Source organism: Camelus bactrianus, chromosome 16, assembly GCF_048773025.1.
Source record: "Camelus bactrianus isolate YW-2024 breed Bactrian camel chromosome 16, ASM4877302v1, whole genome shotgun sequence".
NCBI lineage: Eukaryota > Metazoa > Chordata > Mammalia > Artiodactyla > Camelidae > Camelus > Camelus bactrianus.
The window spans coordinates 12,496,692-12,518,807 of record NC_133554.1 but is presented as its reverse complement, the minus strand read 5'-3'; the positions used below and the strand labels follow the sequence as shown (position 1 = coordinate 12,518,807).

General features: G+C 38.5%; 1 protein-coding gene across 1 annotated transcript in view; it reads left to right on the top strand.

Moving 5' to 3' along the window:
• Window positions 1–22,116, top strand: part of AATF (apoptosis antagonizing transcription factor) — a 92,105-nt gene that overhangs the window by 48,757 nt on the left and 21,232 nt on the right. Inside the window, exons 9-11 of the mRNA XM_010949198.3 lie at window positions 11,802–11,869; window positions 13,674–13,754; window positions 20,338–20,409. Of these exons, the coding sequence (XP_010947500.1) occupies window positions 11,802–11,869; window positions 13,674–13,754; window positions 20,338–20,409 (221 nt within the window). The remainder of the gene's footprint in view (window positions 1–11,801; window positions 11,870–13,673; window positions 13,755–20,337; window positions 20,410–22,116) is intronic.

The following is a 22,116-nucleotide window of genomic DNA, read 5'->3' as shown; positions in this document are numbered from 1 at the left end:
CTTCTACCCCACCATCTTTTTTGTTTTGTTTTAAGATAGATGTACTTCGTATGCTGTTTGTGTCCTGATGGAAATGATCTAGTAGAGAGGGGGAAATGCACGTTTCAGGAATGAGGTGAGAATTTGCTGGTGAGGATGCAGGTAGAGAGGGGTTGGTCTGATGGACAGTTCATCCATGGTGTTGGAGGAAAAGCGCAGTAGATGGGTACTCTTGCAAGTAAATATAGGGTGGGAGCATGTGGAAGTTCTCATCTGAGTGCAGGGCTGGAGGTTTGGGGAAAGAGAAGGTGTGGCAAAGTCACCTAATAGAGTGGGAGAGTGAGTGATGCGGAAACTAGTGAAATTGTCCAGTAGCCCGAAGACTCACGTAAGGTTAGCGGTGATGATCTTAAAACCAGTGAGACCAGTCACTCATCTTGTCTTTCTCTCTGGCCAGTTCAGCCACATGGACGCATCTCCCGAGATTTAACATGGTTTGGGGTTTTGCCAAGGCAGTACAGGTACATAATCCCTTATCTGCAATTCTAAAATTTAAAAAATTCTGAAAACTCGTAGTATTCTGTTTGTTTTGGTAAATTTGGCAAAACATTGTGGTGGCAACATCTGATCTGAGTGGTCATGAAGTTATATAAAACCTGAGTGGTCATGAAGTTATATAAAAACCTGTACGGCTTTTTTTATCCTGCTGAGTGGAAATGTTATGTATTTTGCTGCAGGAATATTAATATGGTTGACTTTGGGGTGCTGCCCTGGTCTCCACTGGGGCATTTATGGTATATACACTGTATTACTTTCCAGAACTTCTAAAAATTCTGAATTCCAAGACACATCAATCCCCAAGAGATTGTGACTCTGTATGACAAAGGGGCGGCATGCGAGGGAGTTGAGGATGTTTAGCAGGAGTGATTATCCTCATGGACTGTGAATCACATCCACCTGTGTAAGGGGAGAAGCGCACATGTGAGGAGAGGAGCAGGGATGCTGAAAAGGTAGTAGGATCAATGGGTTATTGATCCTGGTGGGGCTGAAGAATTATTGGAGTCTGCATGCTAGAGGGAGAACCCTGGAAAGAGGTTGAGGTTTGTTTCAGCTGGGCTTTTAATCCTTAAAGGACGTAATTACAGAATACAAGTTAGTACTACTTTTTTGGTTTCTTACTTGTGAATCCTTTTTAGTAAAATCTTCTCTAGTTCTGAATGATTTTCTCTATTCTTTCAATACAAATGATATATTGTGCAGTGCCATTAGAAGAAACATTGCCAAAGAATGCCCAGAAACGGTCAGTGATTGAACTGGTGTCCCAAAGGATACACAACCCCTCTCCTCACCTTCTTTGTACCTACAAAAAATAGACACGTGCACACACACCCCAGGGCATCTGTCTGGTGACCAAGGAACAGAATACTGGAAATGGGGGCTGTTGGAAATCCTAAACTATAGCACTTCTGTTCATTGTTACTTTTGGTATTGATTAGGAAGAATGGTTTAATACAGTCAGTTAGTCCTTGTAATACTCTTTTTATTTGCAGGAAAAAGAAAAGCAAATTGGCAAGAAGTTCTTTAGCAGTCGAATCGCCTGTCACACTCTGTCTTCACACATCAGAGCCTAATACTGATAGTGATTTACTTACACTTCTAGTTAATAATTAGACATCGGGACAACACTGTATGTCATGCCTAATGGAATATATGGGGTCTGATGAGAAAGTTTTCTGTTTTGACTTATAAATTTTAACCCAAATGGCCAAGCCTAGTGAAATATTATTGGCCTTTGAAATATTTTAGAACTTGTACTGAGAAAACAGTGTTACTTTATTCAGTGAATGAATTTATCATCCCTTCCAAATCACAGGCCTTAGCTCCAACCCTGGAATGGAGGCATGAGGCAACGCTGAATCGGAAAGTGGAAAAACTAATCAAAGCCTTAGAGACCAAGGGCAGTGAGGCAGAGTTAGGCTGACTTTTTCAGCAGTAGCCTCTAGCTACACATTTTCTTATTTTAGTAACCAAGGTGGGTTGTCTGCAACTTCAGTGGTCAGACGCACTTGGGTTTTATTCACACGTCCTGATTTCCTTCCATTCTCCCCTGTTACTATTCTTGTAAATATTGTACTCATCACTGCAGAAGTTGGATGCTTTTCATCTGTGATCACAGGATCCAGAAGACCACTTGCTGCTTTAACTCTTTCCTTTTCGAAATACTATTGAGTAGTCACTGTGCAGGGGGACAGATTGTGTGATCAGAGGATGGTGGGGGTAGTTGCAGGCCATGGAAAGGGAAGAGCAGTTAGTTGTCCTGATAGAATAAATGACAGAGGGAGGACCACTTTTGCCCCAGTTTGTCATAATCTAATTTGGAAAAGTCCTGCAAGTAATAACCTGCTTTTCAAGTTTTGACTTGGTATTTTTGTGAATTTTCTATGCTTTTTATGTTTTCTTCCTTCAGTTCTGCTTCTCCCTCACTTCACGTCTTATTTGTTATCTACTGTTGACAGTTGGTAGGAAGGAACATTGAATTGTTGTACTTGTTCATTGTTAGCAGCCTTGGTGATTTAGCTATGAAAGGTGGTGCATTGTTTTCCCAAAGAGGTTTTGCAGATTACCTATGAGTATCATTATCTAATGTTGACAATATTTCTACTTATTGAATACTTACATTTTGCTAAGTGCTTTACTTTTATCATCTTTTAAAATCCCAAGTCAACTTTATGAGGTACAATTACTATAAGGAAACTGAGTCTCAGGTCAAATAACTTGTCACAAATTCACAGCTAGTAAGGGGCATTTCTGGAATTCAGAACCCAGGTATGGCAGACTCCACAGCCATGACGTTTTACCCACTCATTGGCAGATGCCTGCGGTTACACTGAACCGTGTAGCACACTCAGTCGTGGACTTGACCGCTTATATCTAGAACAATAGATAAAATGGGAGGTGGAAACCTGCAGCTGGGATTTGACAGACCTATTTCATAGATAAAAGATATTTAAATAGAAAATATTATATTGAAGTTAATTCAGATCTTTATTACAAAAATATTAAGACACCTTTCTTGCAGTAAAAGGACCAACCTGATGATACTACAAAAAGAGGATATTGAGGGGGTCGTTAGGGGGAGCACAAAAGATCTGTTCCCTCTCTTCTTTTCCTGAGAAGAACCAACCTTCTCCCTTTGGGAAATGAGACCCAAGAGGGAGGATAGATCTACGTCATTTTAACAGTAAAATAACGAGAAGTGTCGTATAGTCTTTTCATTCATTTGGATTAAATAGTTTCTTTTGTTTTTGTTTTTGCTTTTTTAATTCAGATACTCTTGGGAAGATTTAAATAAAAAGGTAATTCCCACCCACTTAAACCGCCCAGTTCTCTAGGTCCTGAGTGAGATGTGTGAGAAGGAGAATATTGTTTGAGGAGGAGGAAGTGCTGATAATTGGTAGTGATAGAAACAAGGAGATTCCTCAATTGCTTATGTAGATAGTGGTACCTGGATTAAAATCAGGGTATTATATAGGATTATTCCTTTTGTTTAAAAGCAAAAGGAGTCTGTGTATATGATAAAGTAAACCCAAATTTGATATTTTCCTCCAGAAACAGTTTTTTCCCCCTCTGCATATTTATTTATTGAGCTCCTTCAATGGGCCAGTGGAGGGGACAGAACGGTGAGCACAGTCAGATACATCCTCTGCTCCCCATGAAGCAGACACTCGGCCAGTGGAGCAAATAGACACTAATCATATGATCCACTAATAAAATGTAAATTAAGTACAACAGAAACATCGTGTAAATGTATGGAGGGGTGAACTTAAGAAAGGTTTTTCAGAGGAAGAGATGACTGAGCTGAGATTGAACGAATGAGTAGAGAAGGTGAGATGTAAGCAGGTAGATGGTTAAGGAAGCATGTTCCAGGTAGTGCAAGTGCAGAAAAGGGCTCCGTGGTGGGAGCGAGCCTGGGAGCATGCCAGCTACAAAAGGAACGCTGGTGGGGCTGGAGCACCGAGGTGTCAAGCTAGGCTGCAGAGGTAGATAAGGGGGCTTTAGGCTGCAATAAGAATTTTATACTCTGGCATACTTGCATTTTGGAAAAATTACTCTGACTGTAATGAGAGCAAAATGAAGGCGGGGCAAGGGTAAATTTAACAAAACCATCACGTTAACTCAAGTGAGGCTATATCTGTTTTATTCTTCATTGCTTTCCCAGTGTGCTCAGTATTTATGGAACGAATGAAGACGATACTAGCCTCTACTAGGGTATAGGCAGTGGAGACAGAGAAAAATGGATAGATTCATGAATTGGTGGATCGCATGTGTAAGACCTGGAGATAGATTAGATACTGAGTGTAAGTAAGTGTGAGGGAAAAGGAATTCCAGGGATCATTCTTAAACTTTTGGGAAAAGAAAGCATATGGAGTGAGAAGAAAAGAAAGCTTGGAACTAGTCTTGAGGGATGTTAACATTTAATGTTTGGGTGGAAGAGCTGGCTGAATATGGTATAAACTGATGGAGGTGTCTCACAGATGCCAAGAAAAGAGTGTTTCAGGAAGGTGAGAATGTCCAGTGTCACTTGCTTCAAGAAATCTAGTAAAATGAGTCATGACAGATGTCCCTAGACATGGAGATCTTGAGGCATTGGCCCGAGTTGCTTCAGTAGAATAATGAAGGCAGAAATATTAGGTGGTGTAGAGTTGTTTGAGGAGTAAGGGGGCAATGTGGAAAGGAGACAGAAAAAATACTTATCTGTGGGGAGTGGGTCATATTTTGGCAGTTTTATATGGTGCGGTGGACAATAATTCCTTCCCAGCTATTTGAAATTATAGTATATGTGGATTTATTTTTTGTTTGCTTCAAATATACTATAAAAGTTGCAAGTGACTCCTTTTGGGGTTGATTTGAAAGACTGGAGGTCTGAGAACTGAAAGAAGGGGAGTAAAGCAGGAGTTAGAGCAGAAATAGATGTACTTCACTGTGAGTTCTGTGGGAGCTAGAGAGGAAGCTGAGGGAGGAATAAAGCCAAGCCTTGTGAATCTGCTTTTTTTGTGTGTGTCAGTGAGAGCGGGAGTGGAGCACGTGTAAGGGGGATGACTGCACGTCTTTCACGTGCTCTCTAGGAAGGGGAGGTACTTTGAAAAATCCTGACTCAGCGATGCTAAGTAAGTGAAATAGAGGGTTGCCCCAAGCTTTTCTCCATCTCAAGCATCTGTGCTGATGAACCATGGAAGCCTGAGTGGTAGGAATCAGTAACAGTGGGTCACAAATTCAGAAAGCCAGGGAATATGAAGTTTTAAAACCAAATGCTTTAAAAATTACTTGGCTTTTTAGTAAGGGTACCAAAACAATGTAGTAGGGGAAAAGAGTAGTCATAACAAATGGTGCAATTGGATTTTCTTGTGCAAAAGAATGAAGTTGGACCCCTACCTTACACCATATATAAAAGTTAACTCAGAATGTATCCCAGGTCTAAATATAAGAACGAAAACTAAAACTCTCAGAAGAAAACATGGGAGTAAATCTTTGTGACCTTGAGTTAGGCAGTGGTTTCTTAGATATAACACCAAATACACCAATGACGAGGAAAAATAATTGGACTATATCAAAATTAAAAACTTTGATGACAACCCACAGAATAGGGGTTAATAAGGGATTGGAATCTAGAATATATAAAGAACTCTTAAATTCAATCATAAAAAGACAACCCAATTAAAGAATGGGCAAAGCATCTGAATAGACATTTTTCCAGAGACGATATACAGATGGCCAGTAAGCACGGGACTGTGATCAACTTCATTTGCCATTGGGGAGATGCAAAGCAAAACCACACAAAACTGCAATGAGATACTACTTTATATCCACTAGGATGGTATAGTTAAAAAGTCAGGTAATAACAAGTGCTGGCAAAGATGTGGAAAAATTGGACCCCTCAAATGCTGCTGGTGGGAATGTAAAGTGATGCAGCTGTTTTGGAAAACAGTCTGTGGCAGTTCCTCAGAATGTTAAACACAGAGTGACTGCATGACCTAGCAGTTCTGCTCCTGGGTATAAACCCAAGAGAAATGAAAGCACACAAAGACTAGTACATGAATGTCCACAGAGGCAGAGCCATAAAGTGGAAATAACCCAAATGTTCCTCAGGGGTGAATGAATAGTTAACAAATCATGGTGTATACATGCAGTGGAATATTATTCAGCCGTAGGAAGGAATGATGTACAAACAATACTGCAACATGCATAAAACTTGAAAACCTGTTAAGTGAAAACCAGTCATAAAAGACCATATGTTATATGATCCTCTTTATATGAAGTGTCCAGAATGAGCATATCTGTAAAGACAGACAGTTTAGTGGTTACTTAGGGCTACTGGGGGCATGTGGCTAGGGGATACTGGGGATGACAGCTGGGGTCGTGTTTCTTTTAGGTGGGATGAAAATGTTCTGAAATTAAATATGATTGCACAACTCTGAATTTACTAAAAAATACTGAATTATATATACTTTGAATGGGTGAGTTGTATGGTAAGTGAACTATATCTCAAAGTAGTTAACAGTTATTTGATGTTATCTGCAGCAAATTAAAATAAACGTTATTGGTATTCTTTCTAGTGTGTTGCCGTGTTTTAGGGAACAGAAAAGTATTCATGAGGGCTTTAATCAATATATCCTGATCCTCCTGTCCTTTCTTCCCTGTAGGAATTGTAGAATTTCTCAGTGTGAATTTACAAGCTGGAAAGATTTTCCAGAAATATCTGTACTCTTTCCTCTGGATGTTGCTAAACAAATACTAGCAGATTCTTCTTGAGTTCTCCATTACTTAAGAAATGTTAAAATACTATTGTGCTGAGAAGTCCTGGAGGGTAAAAATCTCCAGTACTTTAAAGTTTTTTTCCTAGTTATTTGCATATTTTAAAACATGTTTATATGACTGTTGACTTACCAATTTCAGTTGTTTATCAAATCCTCTCTTGACTTCCTTGCTCTCATCCAGCCCCTCCCCTGTACTTGGGTTCTCCCTCCTCCTGTTGTGCTCACTGTCGCAGTTCCGTGAAAACAAGTGTTTCCGGTGTTATGATTAAATAAATGTTCACAAGTGATGTGCTATGATTACGTTTCCTTACAGATTTGTTTTTTCATGGAGCTAATAATGCTTGCTTTTAAAAGATGTGCTAAATTTTCTGTGTCTCCTGCTGTTTTTTCCCCCCACATTTTCCAAATGCCTTGAATGTATAAAATGACCTGTCATCTGCCCCCTTTCTCCTGGAGCCCTCTCTCCTGAGCTCCTGGGACTCTTCCGTTCTGGAACAGCTGCTCTCTGGGCCTGTGCCATCTGCAGTCCTGGGACTTGCCTTCGCGTCTTTCCTAAGGTAGACCTGTTTTCTACCCTCTCCCGTCGTTCTCCTTCTTGCCGCCTGCTCTCATTTTACTAAAGCACATCTTCCTGTGAAAGAGTGTGTGGAAGGTAAACGGTTGGGTCCTTGCATGTGTGAAATGCTCTGTGGAACTCTCATTCTTGGTTCATACATCGACTGTGTGTGGAATTTGAGGTTGAAAGTCATCTTCCTCAGAATTTTGAAGGCATTGCTCTGCTGTCCCCTGGCATCTGCTATTGCTATTGAGGTGTCTAATCCCATTTAGATTATATTCCTTAATATTTAGGGTGCCTGTGTAATTTACTGTCAAAACCAGGGCCCTTGAGGGGCTCGCCTGAAAGAACAGCAGGACGACAGGCATTCGCCAGGACTCTCTGGGGTAGACGGGGACATGCAGTCACCCTCTTCACATGTGACCTGTTTTTTCTCTCACCATTAGGATCTTCTTTTTGCTTCTAGAGTTTCATATTTCATGATGATGTGTTTTATGAAAGGTCCTTTTTTCCTTCATTGTGGGTCCATTCCCGTTCTTGGGTTTAGGGAAGTTGTTTGCTTATGTTTAACATTTCTTGCTTTTCTTTGGGGAAGTTTTCATTATTACTTCTTTAATAATTTTCTCCCAGTCTTCGTTAGACCTTGACATTCTAGATTATCCTCTAAATTTTTTTCTTCTCTCACAAATAATTAAGGAGATGTTTTCTTTTTGCCCTTTTGTTTTATATCTGAGAGATTTGTGTACATTTATCTTCCAGTTCTATTGAAATTTTAAAATGTTTTGTGTTTAATTTCTGGTTTTACTCTTTTCTCTTGTCCTGTGGAAGGGTGTCCATTGTGAGTTCTCTTTCTTTTTTTCTTTCTTTTGTTTTGTTTTGTTTGTTCTCTGCATTGCTTTCTTTCACCCCACCTTTTTTTGTTTGTTTTGGTCTGTGTCTGAGACTTTCCTCAGATGCTGGTGATCCTTAACTGTCCCTTCATGTCTCAAAGTAAGGTATTCAAAACTATCTCTGAAGCCTGGGCAGAGCTTTTTGGCTCCTTTGTATATAATTATGCTGTGATCTAACCTCTTGGTTGTCAGAACTTGAAAATCTTATTTTCTGGGGAGAGAGGGGACGACCATGCAGATTCTCCAGAAAAGACTCCTCTGCTCTTCTGCCTTGAAAGTTGTACACAAAGTGCGAGCATTCTGTGCATAGGGCAGGGGACAGAGACAGAAAGTCCCAGAGAAGAGTGCAGAGCCTTTCCCTTATACCCACTCCTAGCCTTCTGTGCCTCATATCCCTCAGTCTGGACTTTTGTGGCTCAGTCTTTCTAGAGACTAAAACTTCTTTTCTCCCTGTGAGAGGAGGGGGTGGAGTGGGTGGGCTCGTTGGTTGGCTGTGTGGGATAATGGAGAAGGCCCAGTGCTTCTGCTCCCTCCCTCCCCCACCTTCCAGGGCCACCGCCTCTCCTAGAGCTCCTCCCACAGGGATTCTGTCTCCTAATTGGCTCCACCCACCTATTTTCCCTCTGGGTACTTGAGTGATACCTTCCTTTTACTCCTCCATCTCTTGTCTTTGAAAATTTTATGAAAATCTACTCTCATTCACTCTCCTTTTCTCTTCTTTCTTGTGGGTTAAAACATTCCTTTTATCCTCCACCGTCTTTTAGAGGAGTTGAGAAGGGAGAAGAGATAAACATGAATTCAACATGCCATTGTAAACTGATTCTGGCATGCATTTTTCCAGGTAAAGTATTATAAATGCTGACTAGATTCCAAGTAGTGCCGTCACTGCCATCCCTCGTATATGTTGTTATGGGTTAAATAGGTTTTTGTGGGCTGACCTGGGAACCCACCTGCATCTGTGATTTTCCCCCAGAACGAGAGAAACAGCCAAGCCTTTCTGAATTGACTCTCTGGAGGAATTGTAACAGTTGGAACAAAAATATTTCATGTATCTCTCCATTTTCCGAATCACGTAGAAAATTACAAATATTGTGCCATTATTGTTGAAATAAAAGGTTCCACTAACTAACAAACATGAATGTTAATGGAAAAGTTTGTTCATAAAGTTAAGCTATGAAAATTGAATTGGGAAGCAGTACTAAATTCTTCAGCAGTGTGGAATACTAAAGCTTCATCTTTCGGCAACTTTTTGAAAGTTAGTTTTCCTAATTAAATTTAAGCCCAGTAAGAGTGAGAGCTGTTGGAAATGGTGATTGGCATAAGGATAGTTTGCTTTGCTGTATTTTCTTGCTGCTTTCTTATTCCTGCCTTGCGCACAGCAGGGTCTTCTGAAACATTGGACTGAGTCAACTAGACTTAGCCAGATAGACCAATAAAACTCTCTTCCTAACCGGGAAGGACTAAGGATGGCTAAGTAAGGCACTTGGGCAGTGAAAACGCAGCCCAGAATATGTAAAGCAGCCAGGGTTCTTGGGAGTACATGCTGCAGCAGCTTGGTGTTGGAATTGCAGGGCCACTGCACGTGTACCAGAGCCGCCAGCTGTGTGGCTCGTTCCCAGCTTTCGGGAAGGGCACGTGGGGCTTTCTTCCAGAGGATCGCCCCCGTTGTGCTAGCGCAGCCTTCCGTGAGCACACGCCCCCAGTGGCCACGGCAGCCCTGGGCTCAAGGGATCAGAGACTAGTAGACTAGTAGGAAAACCGAGAGCGGTGATTGTAGTCTCTTATGTGGCTGGAACAATGTAAGAGCAATGAGATGTAGTCATTCCATTATTTTCCTTCCTTTTTATCTTTTTCTTTCTCTTTTCCTTCTTCTTTATTTAAAAAAAAATCTTTTTATTAACCTCTCCTCCCTCTACCCCTCAGCCTCGCTTTTGACAGGATATTGACTAGGAACCAGAGCCTGTTCCTGCTTAGCCTTAAGGGTGGCTGTTCACAGAGTGTTGGTGTTACACAGGGTTACTGTGTCATATGTCTGTGTAACACTGGATTTGGATCTTGTATTTAGCTGCCAGAAGTGACTGTGATGAAGTAGGGGAGATAAACTGATAGATTGGCTGCCAGAAAGATGTTGGAAATCAATCAGATAAACAGGGTAGAGAAATAGCTTGCTGTTTTCTAGTGATAATAAACCAGAGGCCTCTGGTCCCTGCATTTTTGAACGTAATTGCTGTAGTAATAATGTCCAGAATAAGCAAATGAAAAACCATCACAGGTTTTTTTCATTTGCGATTAAGATAACCTTTTTTCCCTTTTGCAATATTCATCCTATATGGAAATGAATTTTTTTTTTTACAAATTTGTTTTACTTCTCCCAGTGCCTACTTACATAAACAAATGACAATTAGAGAGTGAACTGCTTTCATAGGGATTTATTCCTCCTCCTTTATTCTCCCACAGACTTCCGCGGTTTAGCTTGGTGAACCATATATTTTGCTCCCATGCCTTACCTGTAAGATAATTGCTTACTTTTCTGAAGAAACAAATTTTAAAGTCAGACCTGTATTATTGACAGGTGATTAGCAGGAAGCAGTTTATTTAGTGTCTTCCCTTATTACATTTGTCTCAGGAGACTTTTGGGATGTTAATCTCTGTTGCTGTTTGCCTGCATATAGCACTCGTATAGGAGAGATTATTATTGTAATTTAAAATTCTCCTCCTTTAATGTTTAACTTATTAAAGTCCATTGCTTCTCTTCACCTGGACTTTAAGATCCAGTGCAAATTCTTCAGTCTGTGTGAAAGATAGAGATTTTGAATTTGGTTTGCATGCAGCGTCCTGCCCAGGAGTAAGAGGGGAGTAGGAGAGTCGTTTGGAGTTCCCGTGGAGTTAACTGTACAGGGTGAAGGACAGGTTCTCTGCGCTGTGTCTGCAGTATGCACGTACGGCTTTCTTTGGGTTCCCTCTCAACATTGTTGTGGCTGTGAATGTGTTGGTGTCGTATGTGATTAAATCATTTTGGTAAGCGTGCTAGAGTACCAGCTATGGGAAGCAAGCGAATGATGTTCACACTTTTTAATTATATCTAATAAAGGCTTTTTGCCTGAGGAAGACCTTCCTGACTGCTAGGGGTACAGGTCAGGAGTTAAGCATGTACCATTATCCTGTTGGTGAGACGCTGATGCATTTTCCTTTTGGCCACACAGCCCTTCCCACCTGACCTTTTAAAGATTCTCCACTGATATCGATGAGGCGGACAAAACTAATCATAAAAACCATGAAGGGAATGTTGCACACTCATTGATCCATTTGAGATGAACTACAGTACAATAAGTCTTCTAAATGGACTTCTGTTCTCAGCTATTGCTATAGCCACCTTTTTAAAAATATATAAATATGAAAGGGTTAATGGGAATTCAGTCATGCTCTTGCCACTGGGTTGTCCCTTATTGATTGTAGTTTTAGAGCTGTCACTGTGCCATTCAGAATTCCTACTGTGCCCTTTTAAAGTCAGTCGGTACTGGGAGATGATAAATAAATCACTTGCTTTCCTTTTCCCCCCAGCTCCTTCGAGAACTCATAGAACGGAAGACCAGCTCCTTGGATCCCAATGATCAGGTGGCCATGGGAAGGTAATTTAGATATGGCTTTTCCGTTCATACAAGCAGCCTGTGTAATAGTCTCTCCCTCTGAGTCCCCTCAATTCTACCTCCAAGGTGTGGATTGGCTTTATAATTACGAAAGTTAAACAAGATAGCAAGAGCTAGAAAGACAAAGGGATGGAAATTGTTTACCCTACATTGCCTTCAGTGCAGTTTGAAAAAGAGATTATGAAATACCTAGATGTGTTTATTTTAGGGTTTGTTTTACAAAGTCTTTCTTAAGCTCTTTGCTCTCTGTTTTGGGTAGTGTGTATCAGTCTCTTAACAGTGCATAAAAAGCATCCCCCCAACTGCATGCTCTCATCTGTCAGAATGTGGCACCGTGCACAACAGGTTCCTTACTCCGTGAGTGTCTGCCCTAATTTAGACCCCCGCCCCTTCAGTGAGAGCCGCGGCACAATTAGAATTGGAACGTGGCAGCGTTACCCAGATGCCCGGGAAGAATGTAAAGTAGTGAAGGAAGGCTCTTGTGTGTACACTTCATCCTTTGGTTGGAAAATAAAAAGGACATTTAGAGTGCTGCTACCTAATGGATGGTGTACACTTAAATAGCCATGAGCCATAATTTGTAAAAGCATGAAAGGAAACAAAAGCTGCAAGTGTCAGAATGGGATTCTGGGCAGAGCAGCATTTTGAGAACACACTGAAAAATTTGTGTTGACGAAACAGTTCTATGTGAGTAAAACATCTGAATTTTAGGATAGGATTTTGCTATTTTGTGTATCTCTGGAATGCTATAGAGAGCTGTTCATATAAATTTAATGTGATAGAGCAAATTGCATTTAAGTGGTGATTATATTGTACATTTATCTGACTCTACAATAAAATAGATTATGGTAATTAAGATTATATTAAGATTACAGTAATTGGATTTCCCTAGATATTTTTTTTTGATGTTGAGTTTTCATTGTATAAATCAGGTAAGATGACTAGCTGCTGCTGTTTCTCCTTCTTTTTTCACATTCATATAAGCAATTTATGAAGATTTTCTTAGCCCAGTATTCTTCATTTGAAAAATTAACTCCTTTTAATCTAAAATGGCTGCATAATATATGAATCTTATTTGGATCCTGATTCAAACAAACCAACTATAAAATTGAGATGATCTGGGAAATTTAAAGACTGACTGCATATATGATAGTAAAGAATTATTGTTAACTTTTTTTCAGGTGTGCCAGTGGTATTGAGATTATATTGGGGGATAAAAGCCCTTACCTTCTAGCAATGCATCATGAAATGTTATAGACGAAGTGAAAATTAAATAAATAAAATGACTATAAAACTCGTATCAATAGCGGGTAGTCCTTAAAACTTAGCAAGAATTGGAAATCACAAGAAAAAGCAGTTGGGTATTAGTAAAGGGCAAATTGGATGTAAAGAATTCATGTGTTCAAACCAAACAGCAGCTGCAATATTTGTAACAGAGCAGGCTGCACAGCTAACACATGAAAAGCAAACCCAAGCAGCTAAACTCGGTTTGATGGGTGTTCCTGCATACTTGTAGCTTTAGCGCTCATCACAGCAACTCCAAATACTAAGGAACGTTGTTAACCAAGTCTGCTGTAGAGTTTCCCAGCTTCCTTTATTTTTTTTTAACCATTGCACAAATCCCCTTCAATTGATGACTCGCTTTGGCCCCAGACTATCTTGAGGAACTTGATGTAGGTTGATGATCTCTTTCTGCAGTGTCGTTAGTGAGAAAAATTCCAATTTGTCAATACGTGTAACTGTTTCTGTTAGTGATGATGCATAACACCGCTTGTGAATTTCCCAGGCAGTGGCTCGCAATCCAGAAGTTACGAAGTAAAATCCACAAGAAAGTAGATAGGAAAGCCAGCAAAGGAAGGAAACTTCGGTGAGTTACTTTTCAGAAAAAAAAAATGTTAACATTGTTTGTTGTCATCTCTTCTCTTGCATGTTGGCTATTATGTCATTTTTCTATTTCTTCCAATGATTCTGTTTTTAAGGAACAGAAAAATAACTAAGACAATATTTGAGGCTTTTTTGAGACTCCGTTTTTATTACTCTGAACTGGAAAGATAGTTAGTTACTTTTTGTTCTGCTGTTGTGAATGGATAGGTTAAATAATACTTGAATTTCCCTGAAAGAGAAACAATAAGAATGCAAGTCAAGACAGATGATATTGCCTTAGTTTTAAAAAGTGATTTCTACAGAACAATATAGAAATTGTATTTTGGGGTCTTATTTAGAATAGAATTATATTGGTCCATTTTTGTGATGCCATACACAGACCCAGTATGCTAAAAAGATACAAATGAAGGATTCCAGAGAATGTTAACACTGCTTACATGAGACGAGGAGTAGAATTTTTATGAGAAAACAGAGAAATTTCTGAGTGTAAGAAAGCCCTCCACCCCACGAGCTCTTGAAGGTGTTTTCTAAGTGTGGAGACAAAAGAAAGACAAGAGTGGAAGTGACAGTGCTGTGCTCTTAGACTTAGATCCCTTGTAACTATTTTTATATATTACATAACATCACTCACACAGGGCCTCAGTGTCAAAGGAACTGCTTGTAATTCAGGTGCACGTTGAAAAGAATCTTAAACTCATTGTGTTAGAATACTTTTAGGCAGATAGCTAATCCCACATCCTTATTAGAGCCTGCCTGTCATAAAATTCCCTTTAGACAAATGTGAATCTATCTCATTTTTAAATATCTTCAGAGAAGCAGATTTCACTACTTTAATTAACCTGTTTTAGTATTTAATAAAACTCATCAAGAAATGCTTATTTTTCTTTAACTTTGCAGAAGTGCAAAGCAGCTTTTCATCATCTTTTGATAGAAAGTCATTTTCTTAAATCTCAGGTTAAATTGTTACAGTTTAACTTTTTTCATATGTGGAAATTTCCAGATCTTCATCCTTCTCCAAGTTTGTTTTCAGAGGTCTGTTTAGGAGCAGGGCTTGAGAGCCTGACTGCCTGAGTTTGAACCCCGGCTTTGGCACTGACTAGTAGTTACTTTGAGCAAGACCATTAACCTCCCCGTGCTAGTTTCTTCATCTGTAGAATGTGGATGATACTAGTACCAGCCTTGTGGGGTTGCTGTGAGGATTAAATGAGTAAGTACATATACAGCCTTTAGAACAGTGCCGGGCACCAAGCACGATGCAAGTACTTGTTGCCATCATTACTTGTCATTAGGATTGCTGTTTTTATTCCAAGGCCGGCTGGGCCTCCTACAGTAATGTTCATTTACCTGCTCACTCACATACATGCCTCTTTTGTACCTGTTTCTTCTGCACCCCTCACTCCTGTAAGCATTTAAAGAAGAACGTTACTAGTGGTACTTGATAATTGAGCAGGAGGAATACGTACCTATTCTTTCAGATTTTTCTCCAACACTGTGCTTTTAAAATTATAGCTTTGAGAAAGACAAATACTCTGTGTTATCACTTATATGGGGACTCTAAAAAAAATAAAACAAATGAATGTATATAACAAAACAGAAAGCAAACTAGTAGTTACCAGTGGGAAGAGGGAAGCGGAGAGGGGAGGCGAGATAAGGTATAGATTACGAGACACAAACTACTATGTATAAAATAAATAAGCAACAAAGACTTACTGTACAACACAGGGAAATATAGCCATTATTTTATAATAACTTTCAGTGGAGTATGATCTATAAAAAATGGTGAATCGTTATGTTGCACCTGAAACTAATGTAATACTGTAGATCAGCTATACTTCTAATTAATTAGTTAAGTGATTAATAGCTTTGTGAGGCTTTAAATGTTCTTTAGAGGGAGGATCCCAGGATGTCAAATCAGTAGACTGGCTCTGTCTGGCTGTATGATTTTGGTTGTTCTTTATTCTCTGAGCCTCACTTTTCTCATTTAATAAGTGGAGATAATAATCCCTACTTTATACATTTGGTTTGAAGATTAATGTGTATGTATCTGGTACATAGCAAGCATTCAGAAGTATTGGTTTCTGTAGTTTCTCTCGTGTTCATCGGTTGGCGTTGCTGTTGCTAATACACGCTCATCAAAAGAATAGAGAGAGGCCAAAAATGCCTTTTCTACATTATTATTGTGAGTTTTAAAACTATGAGGGCAAATAGCTGTATTGGTGTGCCCCTTCAGGGCAAGAGTTGTGCTGCTTTATCCTTTAAGACAGTTCCAACCTTACATCTACTGTAGTGCCTTGTAGACAAGCCAGAAATGTTTTTGGATGATTATGACAGTAAAAGTAACACGCTCACCAGGTAAGACTTTCTGTAAGCTGTAACACCCACACTTCACACTGAACAGACTAGGAAGTTAATCTAGGAAAAGTCCAGAAGAAGAATGGTTGCTTGACTTGAGAGTGTACACTTTCTTTTCAGGAACTGTAGTTCATTTGTTTTGGCAAAGACTTAAAGTGAATGTTGTGGGGGAATGGCAGGAGATGAGGCTGTGTGTGTAAGTGGGTGCTAGATCGTGGTCATGCTGAGAATTTGGATTTTATTCTGTAGACTGTAGTAGAGTCATTGAAAGACAAGGAAGCCTGAGCAGCAAGGAAGAAGTTTGGAGGAGACTTAAGGAGACACCACAACTAGGTGCAGTGTTGGGTCCTAGATAGGATCCCGGAAAGAAAAAGGACACTCGGGTAAAAAGGGGTGAAATTTGAATAAGGTTTATAGTTTAGTTAATAGTATTGTACTGATGTTAATTTCCTAATTTTGATAATTACAGTATATTCGTGTGAGTTGTTAATGTTAGAGGAAGCTAAGTGAGGGTATACATGAACTCTCTGCACTATTCTCACAACTCATTTCTGTAAGTCTAAAATTATTGCAAAATAAGAAATAAAAAGAAAAGTAATAAATAAGGTCATGTGCTTTGAATTGTTTTACCGTTTTATCATCTATATTCACCTGGCTCCCCTTGTGGCCATGCATGTGTGGGATGTGTTTAGACTCAGCGTGATCTTTATTTATAGCAATAGCGGTAGCATTTCTGAAACTCTTACTGCCGGGCACTGCAGAGCAGTTTACATGCAGAGCTAGAAAAGGCACAGGCTCTGATGCTGAAGTGTCCAGGTTTGAAATCTGACTCTTCCACTTACCAGCCTTGAGACCTGGGGCAAGTTGCTTTAGGTATCTGTGCTTTGGTTTCCTTCTGAACCGAGTATGGTAATAAAAGTCACATCTCAGAGGATTGTTATGCAGATTGAATTAGCTAATTCGTGTAAAGTGTTTACAGAAGATAAGTAACTCACAGTGTTACAGAGCCAGTAAGCAGCAAAGTGAGATCTGAGCTAATTGATCTGATTCCAGAGCCCAACATGATATCTTGGCTACAATCAGAATTCTGCCCTGAAGGATTTAACAAGTGGCCTAGGCTAGATGAGAATATCATAAGTAACTTCCTTAAATTAGACCCCCAGAAGAGCTGGTAAGGTGTGCCAACCGTCATCACTGATACTGGGTTCCACCAGTGAGCAAGTTTTGTTCTTTATTTGTAATAGAGTTGGAGAGAGAAGATTTTCAGAAATGTCACAGCAAAGATGAACATTACCTGATGGAAACAGTAGTTTAAATGATAGTAGGTCAGTAGCCTCAATCCGGGTCAGATTGGGCATGGCAGCTTGCTAGTTGGATGCTACAAAATAACTGATTAAAAAAGAAATATTTTGGTTTTGGGAAATAATTATTGATTATCAATATTTTACTCAGCATTATCTGTAAGTGGATTTGATCATGATTTAAGCAGAATTCATAATGTAAATGAGTTAAACTCTCATGCCTGTAATAATGATATGTCATACTGGATGTGTTTGTCCTTCTGCAAAAAAATTATATTTCTCTTCTTGGTGAGGTTGGTGAAAGGTGTTTTAATACTGAAACATGCATCCATCCTTAGTAGCACTGAGCTTAGATGAAATGCATTGTATTAGGTACACAGTACTAAATCGTCTTTAATCTGATTATTTCTTAAAGCCTGCCTTTCATTATGCAGTTAATAGTTATTGAATTTATTGTAAAGTGTAAAGATATTCCACAGAGCAGTGCCGTCCAATAAAAATACCTATTGCGTATGTATTTTTAAATGTTCTAGTAACTACAATTAAAAAGGAAAAGAAATGAAAGTGAACTTAATTTTAATACTATATTTCATTTAACCCAATATATAAAAATATTATTTCAGCAATTTATTATTTTAAAAATTATTAATGATATACTTTCCTTTTTTTTTAATCACAAGTTTTCAAAATCTGGTGCATATCCCAGTTTGGCATATTTCAGTTTAGATTTGCCACGATTTAAGTGCTCAGTAGCCACATGTGGCCAGTGACTCCTGGATTGGACAACACAACTATAGTTCCTAGTCTTTGTCTAGACAGTGAATTAAATCTGTCTTTGGACATAGCCAAGAATAGTATTCATTTTTTCAGATGGGCAGCAGAGTTTAGTAAAGCCTAAAGACATTAAAATGTATTTATCAACCATACTTACACCTTATACCTAAATAAAAAGGTTATGTAAATACTTACATTCTCATACATTAACATAACCTTTGGGAGGGCATTTGGCTTAGTTTTTCCACTTTAAATATGTTTACCTTTTGATTAATCAGCAATCTCACATCTCAAAATTTATCCTATAGAAATGTGTGAACATACAATAGTTTATATGTAAGAATCTTCAATTTAGCACTGTTTAATATGGTTTTTAAAGTGGACAGGCTATATAAATGCCCATCAATAGGAAATTTAACAAATTATATTGATACAACAGAATGTTCTGCATCTATGAAAAAGAATAGAATATGACAGTGGGAAAAAGCATAATGCAGAATATTAAGTATATTACAATTTCATTTTATGTGAAAAATATATATTTGTTTATACTGTTTATATTTGTCATACATATGGAAAATGCTACAGACAAACTTAACAGTTTTAATTAACAGTAATTATTTCTAGGGAATAGGACTACAGAGGACTTGTCCCTTCTATACATTTCTGAATTTGGATTCTTTTTATAAGAATTATGTACTTTTTATAATTAGGAGATAACAGACACTTAAACAAGTATGAGTCACAGATTTTATTTTTGCATCTTACAAAAAGTAAAGAATTAGAAAGCAATATGGGGGAAGGTATAGTAGCTCAGTTGGTAAGAGTGCGTGCTTAGCATACATGAGGCCCTGGGTTCAATCCCCAGTACCTCCATTAAGTAAATAAATAAACCTAATTACCTCCCCCCTCAAAAAAATAAAATATGAATCTTCAAAAATACGAAAATACAGCTATTGAGATACAATGCTAAGTGAAAAAAAGAGGATACCAATTTGTGTGTGTGTATGCATTACTATATAAAATGAACATGACTAGCCAAAATATTAATAACAGTCTATAGGTGGAGGAACTTCGTATGCATTTTTTCTGTACGCTGCGATTGTTTTCCAAATTTTCTGTAATGAATTTATGCTTTTCCTATCACTCTTGAAATGGGAAAAATCTCATCACTATTCTTTTAAATTCGTTTTTAAAAAAATGACATTTGAGAGGCTTACCTATTGGTACTATAGTAGAGAATCAAATTCTTTCATACATAAATGTTTTTAAAACTAAAACATTACACACACCAAAATATTTATATCATTTTTTGTTTGTGGATATTTGTGGATAGTGTTTTGCCCAAGTTGTCATACAACCTCTTATAATGAACAGGAAGGGGTACCTTCTTTGAATTCTCTTTGGTATAATGTAGTGTATATAAAGCCAAATATTTGTTCAGCCCCCTTCACCAGAGGGTCTGAAACCACTTCATTCAAAAATGCACTTTTTTTCCTATTGGTGGGAGATAGAGGTGACGTATCTTAAATTTCTGTAACACCTTGACTGAAGATCTAGGGACCAGACTTGTTACGTGCGCGGTTGTGTGCCTCTCTGAAAGATGGGGGAAATGAAAGACTCAGTGGAGCTAGTGAGTGGAGGTCATTCTGGAGCCTTTTCTGACTCAGGGAACTAGTGCTAGTGAGCGCTGGTGGTGGTGAGGTGTTCCATACGGATGTTACACAGCTCCCTGCACTACTGCCAGTAGGTAGCTTGAATGACTCTAAAAATGATTAAGATGTTTGTACGGGAGGGGAAAATGGGGTGGTGAAGTCCTCATCGTCTTTTGTCTGGAATGATATTTAAGGGCAAATATATTGCTCAAGGGCACAGGTGTATCTACTGTTTTTTTGAGCTGTGATATAAATGGATCTGTGCTGAACTACTATCATTTACAGTGTGCTTTTATCATTAGCATTAAGGAAAAAGGGTTTTTGTAGCTGTGAGTAGTGTGTGTCTGTGAATTGTTCCCTGTTTGACTCTGGAGCCAGATATTCCTGTGATCAGTTCTGGAGTTTGTTACCTCCTATGATGTGTTTCCTTTTCTAGGTTAATAGTTACTAATGTTGCTGCCTGCTTGTTTCCTACTTTATTTAGGTTTCACGTCCTTAGCAAGCTACTGAGCTTCATGGCGCCTATTGACCATACCACAATGAATGATGATGCCAGGTGAGTAATAGATTAATTATATGTCTCAAATGGCTTCATGACAGCCTGATATTGACCTGTTCTACAGCCTGTCACCCTCTCCGTTTCTTCTTATCAGGTAACCATTTGTCATTGGCATCATAGCAAGGATCCTTGTCACATCTCTTCACTCCCGTAATTACTGTAGAACCAAAACAAAATTTCCATAAATCTCAATGCTGCCTCTGGTGGTTTTTTGTTTGTTTTTGCTGTTTTGTTTTGTTTTGTTTTTGACGTTAGCAGCCATCTGCCTAGGACATCTGAGCTCTTCACCAGACAGATGGGTTAGGACAGCACATGCACTTGCTTTATGTGTTTGGGGGTTTTATGCATATACTCTCCCTTTTAAAATAGCTCTAGAGATGTGCATTATGTTGTGTTTGTTCAGGCTGCTGTTGAGGATGTTTTTTTTTTGAGTATTTTTACAAAAGAAGTACATGCTTATTTTACAAAGCTGAAACTGAAAATGTGTATAGAAAAAAATGTATACTCATAATATTATAGTTCAGAGATAACTGTTTGAAAAAATATTACTTGTCTAGCCATATCCCTGCTCTTTCATTTATTTAGCATTCATTTATTCATTTATATCAGTATGGCCTCATGCTTTCCTGTTTTATTCATTAATTATAATTCTGTTACTATCATTCTTTATTTTTATTGAAAATTGTCCCAGGTTAACAGAAACCCCTTCAAGCTGGCTTGTCTCCTTTTGAGATGTCCCCAGTCATTGCTCACTTTCTGCCACAACAAGATGTTCTAGGCTAATCTTCTATTTTCCCTGTTCCAGCCCTTGGGTCAGTCTTTCTCCAGGGATCCCTGACTCTTTTTAGTGGATTGTGGATTTTAGAAACCAAGATCTGGGTGCTGGAGTGCTCATTGTTCCTGGGTGTCATGGTTTCTAGGCTCTCTTAGCACAGGAGGTAATTCTTTTTTTTTTTTTTTTTCCCCTTTCTGAAAGGTTTAATACTATCATACTGTGATATGATTTGATATAATTCAAGAAACAGTTTTTGAATTCCATTACATTAAAAGGCTAAAAAAGAAAAATCATATCAGCACTTGACAAAATATAACACCTATTCATGACAAAAACTCTCAGTAAACTAGGAATAAAGGTAAATTTCCTCAGCTTGATAAAGAATATCTACAAAAATGTACAGCTTAACATCATACTTGAAGCTTTCCTACTAAGATACAGCTTTCACAAAAGATCAGGTACAAGGCAAGGATGTCCCCTCTCATCACTTTTTAAAAAATTTTTTATATTTATTGAAATATAAGTTGATTTACAGTGTTTCAGGTATATGGTAAAGTGATTCAGTTATACATACTTACACGTATATGTATATTCTTTTTCAGATTCTTTTCCATTATAGATTATTACAAAATACTGAATATAGTTTGCTGTGCTATACAGTAGGCCCTTGCTATTTGTCTGTTTTATATGTAGTAGTGTGTATCTGTTAATCCCAAATCCCTAATTTATTCCTCACTCCCCCTTCCCCTTTGGCAACCATAAGTTTGTTTTCTGTGTCTGGGAGTCTTGTTTGCAAATAAGTTCCTTTGTATTTTTTTTTAAGATTCCACATATAAGTGATATCGTATGATATTTGTCTTTCTCTGTCTGACTTACTTCACTTAATATGATAATCTCCAGGTCCATCCGTGTTGCTGCAAATGGCATTA